At 33.8% G+C, this 14,005-nt stretch overlaps 1 protein-coding gene and 1 long non-coding RNA gene across 2 annotated transcripts; both read right to left on the reverse strand.

The window, feature by feature from the left end:
- Window positions 1-2,096: 2,096 nt before the first annotated feature.
- LOC147403411 (uncharacterized) lies at window positions 2,097-3,780 on the reverse strand. The gene is made up of 2 exons (XR_015177485.1): window positions 3,128-3,780; window positions 2,097-2,345 (listed from the first exon to the last, which is right to left on the reverse strand). It is a non-coding gene; the product is annotated as an uncharacterized LOC147403411 (long non-coding RNA).
- A 5,128-nt stretch (window positions 3,781-8,908) lies between these two features.
- Window positions 8,909-11,950, reverse strand: LOC147403412 (1-aminocyclopropane-1-carboxylate oxidase homolog 1-like). Its single transcript, XM_086438990.1, has 3 exons — window positions 11,194-11,950; window positions 9,994-10,315; window positions 8,909-9,400 (listed from the first exon to the last, which is right to left on the reverse strand). The coding sequence occupies exons 1-3, from the start codon at window positions 11,682-11,684 to the stop codon at window positions 9,149-9,151; spliced, it is 1,065 nt and encodes a 354-aa protein (XP_086295116.1). The 5' UTR covers window positions 11,685-11,950; the 3' UTR covers window positions 8,909-9,148.
- Window positions 11,951-14,005: the final 2,055 nt, after the last annotated feature.

Below are 14,005 nucleotides of genomic sequence, written 5' to 3' on the forward strand. Positions count from 1 at the left end.
TTCTCAACCATTGTAAAGAAGGATATAAAATAAAATGACTAATGGGTTGGTGTAAAGAGAATTTGCAACCAAGTTAAAAATACGAGGTTTGAATAGAATTGTTTCAATTTAAAGCAAGAATATGTAAACAATACTCTTATTTAAATTGGTTTTAAAAAGGAATTAGTTGGAGCCGAGTCGTGGTAGTAATTTAAATTTTGCTTGATCAATTTAATTTGAACATGTCTGTGACATAACACTTAGGAAGCACATCTCCACTTTAGCCACCAGAGCTAACTCTATGGATAAAACCCTAATGGTGAACATGTTGTGGGGCCTTGAATCATCAATCAAATCTATTCAAGAAGAACTTAGATAATCGTAGAAGTCAATAAGGGAAATTACAATCTCAGATGACTACTCAAATTAATTTTATAAGTAGTAAAAGTAAATTATTATACGGTAAAGAGTTAAATTATTTTAACATATTAGAAATAGAGTTGTTATTGCCACACCAACTTTTACTATTGCCACATCAATTAATGAAATTACATGAGCCACACCAATAAAAAGGAATCTGCACACCATTTTTTGTATTACACACCAATGCTTTAGAACAAAAATTAAAAAAATCTGAGATGACGTGAAAATCTGTAAAAGTATTTGGCAAGGTGAAGTGATAATCTCCAAAGTGACTCATGAATTTTTTCTGTTAACTAATAGTGCAATGAGATCATTCAAAGCTATGAGAAACAGTATAATGAAATAGAAATTCCTTTGCATCTATTCTTCTCTTACACAATTCGTCAAACCACTTTGCATCCAAAGACTTTGTAGACTTGAGTTTCTCCAAATCTCCGATCTTGGTAAGAAACTTCGGATTTTTGAAAAGAAAAACCCAGGCTTTCATGGTAAAGATGAGAGACAGAGTACCTAGTTCCAGCTTTGTTCTTCTCTTGGATGAGGGATGAGAGATGAGAAGAAAGACACGGAGACATAGAAACAAGTGTTTTTTTTTACTTATTCCTCACACCCCATAATGTTTATTAGAGATTTTAAATTAGTGTGGCAATAGTAGCTCTTTATTAAAAAAAATATGCATTATTAATTTACCAAAATACTTTTTTTCTCAAATAAAAGAATATAGAAGAAATCATAATGATGTTGATCGAAATTACAATCATGATGGATGAAGATGATGATGATCATGGTGATTATATATATATCATGCCCATATGTAATAGAATTTAGTTAGATACCCAAACTTTATGTCCTATCATAGAGACCAAAATCTTTTCTCACTCATGATATTAAAATTGTAGAAGGTAAAAAATAAAAATGTGACCTTTATGTTTGATTGCACTTTAGTGGATTTTTTTCTGCCAAAGAAAATAATTGCTTGACCATAATTATATAATAGATTGATTCGATTTTATCTAAATCTATATGGTTGGTGGTTCAGTTGTTCCATTCTGCATTATTTGTCAGCCTTGAATTATTGTAGTACCCAAGTCATGTTTGGTGATGTTATAGTGTTTGCTGATTCATAACCATTTCACCATATCCAAGAATATATAAAATTATATTATATATTTTTGATTTGCTATATGCTTCAAATTTGATCCGACTCATACCTAATTCAGTTGTTATTGAATCAAATTTTGATTCAAGAATTGATAAAAATCCAATATGATCGATATAAGGACCACACTACGTCATAATGCGCCAAAAACGACTGCTCCTACAATCGCTAAAGAAATCGTTTTAAAAGGAATTGTTTTTTAATTGCGACTGTTGAAAACAGTCAGAAAAAACGACTGTCCTTGACTGTCGGAAAAAACGACAGTAAAAACGACTGTCTTTGACAATCGGGAAAAACGACTGTCCTAGACAATCGTTTTTCTTGATATATAAAAAAAAAATATATATATATATATATATATATATTTTTTCTGAATTTATAAATTAAAAAAAATAGATCATTAAAAAAAAAAATTTGAAATACAAAACCACTCTTAGGATCAGTCAACCATCGACCCTAATATCCAAAACAACAGCAACACCAATTGGGTGTGAAAGTTGGATTATCAATTGGTTAACGTCTATGCAAGGCATCATGATCACAACAAATTAAACTAACTTTATAAAATAAAAAGTGCAACAGCATGATCTAAAAACTCTATTAGTTATTTAAACAAAGATCTGTTTTTTCTCCTTGCAATAGAACACCACACTGACTTAAAACCGATCAAGCAGGAGCAAACCCCACTCCCTAATCCCTCTCACTCTCTACCTATGTTATTTTACCATTTCGGCTAAGCCTTGTTGTCAATAGTCATGGGCTCTGCCTCCTTGATTGTTACTTTCTGCAGATTTTGATCAAAAGAAAACAACAAATAGACCATGTGAGAGGTTTGTACAACACAATTAGACAACAATACAAGTCCAAATATGCATGAAAACAAATTTCAAATAAAAAATCAGAAAACATGTGATATATGTATGTATTTGTATATTCTTAAAATGTAAAGCAAGAAACATATCAGTTAAGGGCAAAAGGTGTTTGTAGATTGATATTGATCGACAGGTACTTGATTCAGTATTAGACTGGAGAGTTCATTTACCTCAACTGCATTGGGAGGAATTCTAGAAAGTGTTCTTTTATTTTCTGAAACTAGAGGCAGTTTTCTTCTACCAAGTCCCCTAGTTTTCATCTTCACTGATTTGTTCATTTTCAGGTACATTCTTGCCAAACATTTCCCAGTAGGTGAACAATAGACAACACAAATACAGAATACTATGTAAGGGAATCCAAATACAAGCAATGTTTAAATAACCACTGAAAAATACATGTCAATAACTATGTATCAAATACAACGTATAAAACTGCCAGTCAGCCACACAAATTTTCAGTTAATAGTGCATTTAAGATTATTGAATACAAAAGCGGCCATTATATATTAAATTGTTGAATGAAGTATGATTGCATCTCAAGAAATACACCATAAAGGAACCCAACTAAGTATCAGACCAGTGAAACAAAGTTGGGGATAATACCCAATTCTTTGCTTGATTCATAATCTGAAAATTGGGCCACAAATAGTAGACAAACTCAACAAGAATTCCTCAATTTGGCGTAAAATCTTACAATTTTTTGAAGTTTTCACCAGCTTTTGTGTCATGGAAAGCCTTCATTTCTGATTCCACAACTCAATTATGGTTAGCTTAGAGTTGTGGGAATTGTAGAGAGACTGATTGGAAATTTTAAACGGTCAGGTAACCATAATTGAGTACATGTGTGTCTTCTTATTTAGCGATCTAGACAAGTTTGTGATAAGGGTCGAGATACATCTTCATCAAGTGAAAACGAATCATGTCGGTGGGCCTTAATCCATAGTATCACAGGGATTTTTTTCTTTCTTTTTTTTAGTATAAATATAAAAGATGAAACTTTCCACATCACATTTTTGTAAGTTAGTATGAAATTAAATTCACATATGGGATGGGGTTAAGAGTGGGTGAGCTGTCAATGAATCGGATCAGTTCATACTTGGATACGTTCAGATAACTTTATGGGTCAAGGATTTGGTTCAATGATGATGGATATTGATATTTTATAGAGAAAATTACTTAAAGGACCCTGGTGGAGGGATTTATTTCTAAATAGTCTCTAAATTTTGCACAATAACTTAATAAGACATTTAGTAAACTTTTTATTTCTTAATAATCTCTTATTATTCGCGAACTCACTACTTTTTTATTTACAGTCAAATTCACCATTTTTTTTTTATCATTAAACTCGATGCTTTTTTATTTTATTGTCGAGTTCACAATTTTTATTGTCTAATTCACCACTATTTACTGTCGAGTTCACCACATTTTATTTTCCATCAAACTCAACCTGTTTTATTTATTGTTGAGTTCACCACTTTTTTAATAAAAAGAGATGAACTCAACACTAGTAAAACCCATCTATTTTCAATTTTCGAGTTTTTTTTTATTACTAAATTGCATGGAAAGATCAATTAAAAACTTGAGATATCGACTTGTTTAGATTGTTTCAATCCAAAAGAACAATTCTTAATCGATTTTCATCTAAAAATTAAGAAAAAAGTGAAAAAGAACTAATTTTTTTCATACATCTTCAAAATATTAAAAAAAAAACCCTTGAAATTAGTTTCTTCTTCCTTTTTAAATCCTTTCTGAGGATTTGAGTCTCCGTAACTCAATTGAGATGTCAAAAATCAAATTTTTTTGGATGAAAACGATGAGTTTGAACGGTTAGGACATAAAATTGTGAGAAATGTAGGAGATGAGATTCATGGATTGTTAAGAAAAGAAAAGTTCACTAAATGAACTATTAAGAGATCACCCAAAACATATGGACTATTTAGAAAAAAAATCCCTCTACCAGAGTTCTTTAAATAATTTTTCCTATTTTATATAATAGAAGGTGACATCTACAAACACCCATATTTTAAAATGATTTATTTATAATTTAACATATTAATTAAAAGGTTTTTGAAGATTAAATAGTAAAAAAGAATACTTTTGTAATTTTGGAAACTAAGCATGACATAATTTCACCACAATATCTTGTATTATATAAAATTTAAATACAAAAGTGAGGGCATTTATGATTACTCAAATTTTGGTGTCAAACCACTTATCTCATTATAATAGGAAAAATGCACATTTTTTATATTGCAAATCATTTGCATTGCTTGACCAAGCACCCATAAAACTGATTCAATTTTTTTTCCACTAGGTGGCATATGCAAACACACAAATATCAAAAGGGTTTATTCGTAATTTAAAATATTGATTAAAGGATTTTTAAGATTACGTGGTAAAACGTGATACTTTTGTAATTTTGAAACTAAACATGATTTTTTACCAAAATATCCCTGATTATATTAAATTTAAATATAAAGAAGGGGCATTTATAGCGACTCAAATTTTGGTGTTGAACCAGTTCTACTCTACCTTCTCTCATTATAATTGTAAAGATGTTGATGAACAATCATTGACTTAGTTCAACAAAAGGACCAACTCCATACTTTTTTTTTTTTGCTTGTCATGGGTATCCCTCCTTTCAAGGGAGACTAATCCCACGGTCACACATACAGGTCCCTCGGAAAGTCCTACATGAAACTGATTGAGTTGAGGGCCAATTGGACCTTGGAGGATGGCCCCAAGGAATTAATTGTTTTGTGGGATTTTGAAGACTTGACCTAAATACCCCCAGATGCTTATTCCCGATGTAGCTTAATGCATTTTAACGCTTGCCCTTTAGGTACACATTAACAAGACCCAATTAAAAAATGAAGGGCATTTTTGTATTTTGAATTAAGTCGTTTATTGTGTTGGGTTTATATTTTCGTCCACTCTGGGGTGTGTCATACCCTTGTTAAGCCTCATGGCCTTCTTATATTCATCGTTCTTCTCCTCTCCAACATATCAGTCTTTCTAAATAGTTGGTTGATTAACATGATATCAAAGCGCTAGGCTCGTATAAGTCATGGGTTCAATTCTTTCCACCCTCATGGGTGAGAGAGATTATTGAATGTATATTGTCCTCCATTCTCAGGGTATGTCGTATCCCTGTTAAACCCTATTGCCCTCTTTTATTCATAGGTCTCCCCCTCTCCAACTAATTGGTCTTTCGGATTTGTTGGTTGGTTAACATATTATTAGTGCCGGGCACTTTGTCCAGCATTATACTACCTTATGATTATCCTTCTATAATTTTGTTCTCAACCATTGTAAAGAAGGATATAAAATAAAATGATTAATGGGTTGGTGTATAGAGAATTTGCAACCAAGTTAAAAATACGAGGTTTGAATAGAATTGTTTCAATTTAAAGCAAGAATATGTAAACAATACTCTTATTTAAATTGGTTTTAAAAAGGATTTAGTTGGAGCCGAGTCGTGGTGATAATTTAAATTTCGCTTGATCAATTTAATTTGAACATGTCTGTGACATAACACTTAGGAAGCACATCTCCACTTTAGCCATCAGAGCTAACTCTCTGGATAAAACCCTAATGGTGAACTTGTTGTGGGGTCTACAGGTGCCTCCAGCTAGCTTTAGTTGGTAAACTCTATAGGTGTTGATACCATATACGAGGGTGCAAAACCTAACATCACCGTAATTATTGATTCCATTTAAAACAGGTTTACCCGGTGGCAACACAAAAAAATTTAGACAGCTAGCAAAAGAAAATGTGTTGTGGGGTCTAGATTAAAGTAGCTAGTTCATGATACAAGTAAAGTTACATCAAGTATATTTCTGAGTTATGTCAGATGGTTGTGGCATAGGTGAAGTTTATTGCTCTTTCTTTCTTGTAAAAACCATTTCAATCAACTTTCCTTTATTTTATCTTCTATTGGGGTGGGGTTACTCGACTCATTTATCTAAAAATCCTCATTATTGCTATGCTCATCTATGAATCTGTTGTTTCCTAGTTGCACGACATTCAGCTCCATTAAGCAGAGCTGGGCTTATTGCTGCTTTGTAAATTTTTCTCTTTGGTTAGTTAAATTTGTATGTCTGTGGAATATTAACACCTAGGAAGCACATCTCCACTTTCATTAGGCACCAGAACTAATGAAAGTATTTATATATATATTAATTGTTAATGCTCTCTCCTTATCTGAACAGAATTAATTTGAAAATGTACTATAATATGTGGAATTAACATTATAAATGTTATCCAGGTGTATCGAACTTGTTGGCATCAATGTATAATATATATGTGTCACTGGCATGTACAGGCGTCACTAAGTTTCATGGGTGTCAAATACGCATGGTGTTCAATTCTGTTCCCATCACATTTACAATTCCTGAATTACAATTGGTAGAATGGAAAATTAAGCAGAAGGGTAAGACCTATTACACTGATTTTATGCATCACGATAAGGATGAATCGATATTACTTGCGATTGTGATTGCTATTGTGACTTGTGACCACAAAGTACGGCTTCAACAAACTGATTTATATGATTCAGAGAAATTTTGATAATTAAATAAATGTGTTGTGGGGTCTAGAATATAAATTAAACTAGTTGATAAAGGTATGACATTGACAGATTATGCAGCTTACCAATCTTTGTCAAGGGATTGAGATTATGATAATCAAAATATTGGAGGAATTGGTTTCTTGTTTCGATTTCAAGGAATTTTTTCATGCTTTTTCTTCTGGTTAGAGAGAGAGAGGTTGATGGTTGTGAAGATGTTTTTTATCTTATCAAGCAATGACTCATATCCATCTACCTTCCTCAAATATGTTTTTGTTTGTGGGAAGAGCAAATCATGTAGCATGCCAATCAATTCAATAAATTATAACATTACAACAAGATACCCCAAACCATGCATTGAATCGGCATGTTCAACCTCCTTGGATGGCTTTTCAAAACAGACCATACTAATATCTGAGTAGGTTAAATTTCAAGTGAACCACAGTAATTTGCTCATCACTAGACAAAAGTTTAAAACAAAAAGCAGATAAATCTAACACCAATTTTATTAACTCAAACGACTAAAGCGCATGTTAAGTTTAATTTACAATATCTATAAGTAGAAATCATTTATGAGTTAACATTAAGATCAGTCAACTTGAGAAATGGGACCAGGGTGCTCTTGTAAAGAACCCAAGTCCCCATATCTGATTTGGAGCATACAGTCCTCAAGTTGTACTTGAAAACAGTCCCTTTATTCCTCGCTTCTTTCTCTGGCACCCAAAACACAATACCTTCCCCCCCCCCCCCCCTTCCCCCCCGCCCCAACACACACTTAACACAGTATCTCTTGGTCCATTCAAATTGAAAATTAATAACATATATGTTAGAAAAAACCTTTAGATCTAAAGTATAAATCAATAAGAACACAAATAATATCACAAGACACAAGATATATATGGTTCAATCAAAGCATTGACCTATGTCCACGGGCAAAAATGATAATTTCACTATGATAACTAAAAAAGAACAGAATTACAATTTCTCTGCCTCTCGTATATTTCTCCAACTCTTTTAGGGTTTCATCTCTTACCCTTTCTATACTTAGGGTTACAAAGAGGGTAAACAGGTCAGATCCAAGTCCAAACCAAACACACATTACCAATTAAACGAGTCGTTAGTAAATCATTAAAATATCCGGGTTAAATTCACGACAACTCTTCATATATCAAGAATATAAGATATAACAGCGCTTAACGCTGGGGAAAAAAAATTCAGCACTTTTTGTCAAATTAGCACGTTTGCTTACTCCATATTTTCAGTACTTATAGATAAAAATAAGTGAAAAAAATCAGCATTATTTTGATACTTAATTTTTGCCCTAGTGCGGTAAGCATTTCTCTTTTTATGCATGGACAAGAATGCCCTTATACTCAAAAGGATATTACCTCTTATATCCGATGGATAATTATATAAGCACTCTAAAAATTAATAAACCCACACTATGGCCAAATAATTTTGTCTTATATAGGTTAAAAATTTTGGAATGAGTAGATTTTTAGTGAGAATGATCTCTACAATGAGGAGATCATCCTCACCAAAAATTAGTCCATCCAGAAACAACCAATTGATCTCTTATATAAGGGGGAGTGAGGCCATCATGAAACATATGGTATCAGATCTAAGTCTCTTTCTCTCTCTCTCTCTCTTTGACAACTTTTTATTCCTAAATTTTCTGCAGAAACTCTTCAGGGAAAAAGTGGTTCAGAGAAATTAATTATGCCATTGAAGTCAGATAAAGGCAACAAATAAAGAAGAATATTTTTGACCATTTGCAGAGGGGCAACAAAGCACCACAAATATCTGTGCTCAAATTGATTTATGAATTGTTGCAGGTGAACCAAACTTATATTGTAATCATTTCCTACCTCAAATTAAATAAAAAAATATTTTTTTTAAAAATCCTAATTATACCAATCATAAAATACCTAAAAAGATTTTTTGCTATTTTAAAGCTTTAAGAGATCAAAAACCAAGTTGGGATTCATTGATCCAACAAACTAAAATTACAAGAATAGAACCGTGCAAGTGGTATACATAATAAAGATATTCCTTTATGGGAGCACAATAAACCTAAAAACCGATCGCTGATCCTATTTGAGTACCACCTGCGAGATAGAACTAAAGCGAAACAGAAATGCACCAACCTCATAACCTCAGATAAGCTAGATTGGTGTTCCCTTGATATCCTTTAGACCTAACATAGGAAACAAAATCACTTACTAGAGCTTCTCTATAAATAGGAGGATTCTCATCCGACAACAATTCCTTGATAGGTCCGTAACGCTTTGTAAAGGATTCCTGGCTTGTACTGAAAAAGAATGCTACAGATGTTCTTGGTCTATCACTATTTACCAATACCCTGTGCTCGACGCTTTTGAGTTTGTCGTTAGAAATAAGCTGCATTAAAAGACAAACACCATTCCAGTAAATAATTTCAAATAATATTTGACAATAGCATATATAGGCTTTTTCAGTAGAAAACCTACATGTCCAATGTTCCTTTTTACGCTACCTATATTGCCCATCCCAAGCCCAGATAACACTTTAACATGATCATACATTGTATTCACTTAGATACATGATCAGACATTTTATTCAATTGGATAGAATTAAAGGGTGAAACAAAACTCGTTCAGCTGACCCAAATTGATAAAACAATTCAGATAATATTCATAACACACACTATGCCTAATGATTTAGGAGCCATTTGAACTGGGATGCAATTCCATCATCTCTGGACCAATTGAATGAACATTTTTTTTCTTTCTTTCATCCATATTTTGTTTAACAGTTATACTATCCCAGCAATTGCATAGGTCACAAAAATAAAAGCCCTATATCCTGTCTTCATTGTGTCAATTTTGGATCAATGAGCCATAAGCCATCAAAGGTTTGGCCCCCAAACCAAAAGTTCTTACTTTAACGAAACATGTGGCTGCAAGAAAAGTAGTACCATATTATGAAATATTGCTTATCAAACGAATGTGTACCTGAAGAAGATCCCCAATGTTTACTACTAAAGCTCCCGGCACAGGATGGACATCAACCCATTGTTGTTGATGAAGAACTTGAAGTCCACCAACGTTGTCTTGGAGAAGAATAGTGAGGAATGCAGGGTCTGTATGGCGATCACTACCCAAAGTCAGCTCCGGCTCTGGACAGGTTGGGTAGTATTGAGAGACAAGGGTACCTGCTTTAGCACATTCCATTTCCTTTAGGTAGTCTGGCTTAAGCCCAAGAGCCTCCGACAATAACTTGAAGAGACACACTCCTAATTTTGTAACATGCTTTGTGTACTCCATTACTATCTCTCTGCAAATTAAGCACGCGAGTTTAAGGGAACTCATAAAGTTCTCAAGAAACACAACACTAAAGGGTATTATTGCTATAGGTCACTATTCCAATTTGGTTGGGATACATGAATTTGCCTATAAATGATTTAAATTCTTATAGGTTCTGCTTTCAATATTCAAACAATTAGTATCGAAATAAGGATTATTTTATCCTGATTTTAGTTGTGTATTGAGAAAACTCCTCCTCTAGCAAGGCCTAGTCCCTCTTATGCATTTCAAATTGTTCAATTTCGGCCTGACAGTATTTTATAAAGAAGTCGCTTTTTTAAAAAAATGGTTCAAGCGTATGGACCATCAGTGCTCATGAACCGGTTCTTGAAATCTAAAATGTTATTATTATTATAAAAAAAAAATTCATTATTATTACTATTTTTTGAATAATGTTATTTGAAGAAAATGAAAGATTTCTTGAAAGTCTTTAATCCTGTTGTGTCTTTTCATCAATTTGTGAGAGATTACAAAAATTTTCTTTTTTATTTCAAATTTTATATATTAAAAATTACTTAATAAATACAAATCGGTCAGATCATATTGAATCACGATCGAACCCCAATCCAACCATTTGAACAAATTATCGGTTCGGTTTTTAAAACATTGGACGAAACTGAGGAGGCATGAAAAGCTGTAGCGCATCAGTAGCGAGCTGGGCCCCCCTACATGCACAACCACCCTAGCACTGGGACACCCTATTTGGCCGACAAAATTTGCGCCCTAGTATCTGATAGACCCAACTGGTCTAGATAATTTTTAAATGTCCCATTCTATGCCCAAATTTAAATCTAACCTAATTCTATCTATTTAGAATTGAAACATACAAAATCAAATTTTGATGTATACCTGCACACTTGAGGCAATTCTTGAGGTTGAGGTGGCTCAGGAGCCATAGATAAACGCAGTGAGTCTCTCCAATTAGCCGCAAAGGACTTAAAAAGATTACTATTGAATGCCACTTTTCTAGTGGGGTTAAGTGAATAAAACTCTTTCTTCACTTGTGTGTCTTGCTCATGAAACCTGCTCCCCCCTTCAATCATTTCTTCCAACACACTCAATGGGATCCCATGGTTCACTAATTGAAAGAAACCCCATGTCGCTGATGCCCGAAGCACTTCTTCGACAATATCTTTACGTCGAATCACATCTTTTTCGACATCTTTAAGATCTATAACTGGAATTTTGAGTTGTGTTTCATTGGAATTTAAATTGTTGGGGTGTAGTTCATCACCATAAGGTGGTAGGACAAAGAAAGGTGGGATCTTTACCATCCCAGCATCAACTAAACCTTTTACACCAGCTTTTGTGTCATGGAAAGCCTTCATTTCTGATTCCATTTCTTTGATAGATGAAACTAGCTTAGAGTTGTGGGAATTTCTTTGATAGAGGAAATTAGCTTAGAGTTGTGGGAATTGTAGAGAGACTTGATTGGAAATTTTAAATGGTCAGGTAGCCATAATTGAGTACATGTGTGTACTTACGTAGGGATCTAGACAAGTTTGTGATAAGGGTTGAGGTACATCTTCACCAAGTGAAAACGAATCATGTCTGTGGACAAGTATGGCCTTTTAATCCATAGTAACACAAGTATGGGATTTTAATTCTTCCTTTGTTTTAGTAAATATAAAAGATGAAACTCTCCACATCACATTTTTGTAAGTTAGTCTATAATGGATGAAATTAAATTCACATATGGGATGGGGATAAGAGTAGGTGAGTTGTGAGGTTGTCAATGAATCGGATCAGTTCATACTTCGATTCGTTCAGTTAACTTTATGGGTCAAGGATTTGGTTTCAATAATATTAAATTACACTACATATAATTTTTTAAAATATGATGGTTATTGATATTTTATAGGGAAAATTACTTAAAAGACACTGGTGCACTATGTGAAATTTGAAAAATTCGACAGAAAAATTTGACAGGCCAAGGCTCATGAATTTTAGAAACTGAATTTTGACAGTGTAGGACCATTGAAATTCTTGATGTTTCCAGATTTAACGGCTTAGAGCTGTCGAATTTCTTCATCCTTCATTAAGTTGACAATTTCAATTCATTGAAAAAAAAATTGACAATGAACAATTTGACGCCAATTCGACCCCTTGATCCGTCAAATTTGAACTTTTTTCACTGCTCAGAACGTCTAGAAGTGGTAATCACCATAGGACAGTGATAGGAGATGCCATTAGTCTTGAAGACAGCCTCTAATTCATTGAAAATATTAATCCAAAGGGGATTAACCATCACTCTGTCTAGCTTTGAAACAATTCTGCCAGGTCCTTGATTATTGCACCAAGTGAATCTGCTTCCTAAAGCCTTAAGATCAGAAATATCCGCTTAATAAAAACAGTCCACTACTTTATGAGCCGCTATGGCATAGAATCTATGACCCGTCACTTTATCAGTACTGGTTGTAACCGCATTAAAATCACCTGTTAAGACCCAAGGGACAGACAAATTTGCAGCTAACTTACTAATAAGTGGTAGAAATATTTGCAGAAAATTTTCCTTTGTTTGCTTTCGATAGCTGCTTTCGACATGGCAGGTCAAATACACTTGTGTCCTGTCCCAGCTAGTCTAGGTAAATTAATTTTTCCTTCCTGTCCTTGAACGAGTGAGCCGTCAAGGTGATCTATACCTTTGAAACCAAACAGAGAAGCAAGAGGGAAAATGACGAGTTCGTGTGCAACTATAGTTGGTAACAGAGAGTATGATTCGCCTAGGACCAATCCCAAAACCCAATTGACTAGGTTGAGTTTTCATAAACTTGACCCAAATTTTCAGAACATTGGATGAGTTATCTTGGTCTCGGACAAGTTATAAAACCAGGAATGATACCACACCACCTAGAGGTACCACCCTCTAAAACATCAAAATCTGCTATCACCCACAACTCTATTCCCAAGTATCTGATAGACCCAATGAGACTCGTCTGGATTGGATCATTTTTAGGCCTTACTGGTTATGGGATGGGATATTCAAATCTAACTAAATTCAATATATTTAGAATTGAAACATTAAAATAGTGAGATGTATACCTGCAAACATGAGCAATTCTTCATGTTTGGGGGGATCAGGAGCCATGGAAAAAACCCAATGTGTCTCTCCAATTGGCTGAATGTGACTTCAAAATATTGTTATTTGTTGTGCTACATGCGACAATTTTGAAGAATAATACGAAAGAGAAAAACAAGAAAGAAATAAAATAAACACACAGATTTAACGTGATTCGACGATGTGCCTCCTACATCCACAAAAACGAGAAATTAAATTTTCACTATATGTCAAATTAGGGTTATATCATAAGAATTTATAATAAACCTTAGTCGTACAATAGGTATTAAAAAATTCCAATAATACCCCTATACCATACTGCGGGGGTGTTGCCTTCACACCCCCAACCTATAAAATCCGTCCCTGGCAAACATATGTTTTTAGCAGATGTTGTCGTTCGCTCAAAACGCAAAACTCTCCTCTCTCCACTCCAGCATCTGCCTATATTCTTTATATACGTGTTCCACATACATCAACATTATTGAACCTGAGTTTTCTATTGGGGTCAAGTGAATAGAACCCTTTCTTCACTTCTGTATCTTGCTCGTGAAACCTGTGAATCCCTTCGATCATCTCTTCCTACAAACTCAATGGGATGCTATG

This window comes from Akebia trifoliata, chromosome 4, assembly GCF_017979445.1.
Source record: "Akebia trifoliata isolate Shusen 1 chromosome 4, ASM1797944v1, whole genome shotgun sequence".
Taxonomy (NCBI): domain Eukaryota; kingdom Viridiplantae; phylum Streptophyta; class Magnoliopsida; order Ranunculales; family Lardizabalaceae; genus Akebia; species Akebia trifoliata.

Coding starts and splice junctions, on each gene's coding strand:
- LOC147403412 (XM_086438990.1), bottom strand. CDS start 11,684: ATGGAATCAGAAATGAAGGCTTTCCATGACACAAAAGCTGGTGTAAAA. Junction 10,316..11,193: donor GAATTGCCTCAAGTGTGCAG/GTATACATCAAA, acceptor CTTAATTTGCAG/AGAGATAGTAATGGAGTACA. Junction 9,401..9,993: donor ACATTGGGGATCTTCTTCAG/GTACACATTCGT, acceptor CTTTTAATGCAG/CTTATTTCTAACGACAAACT.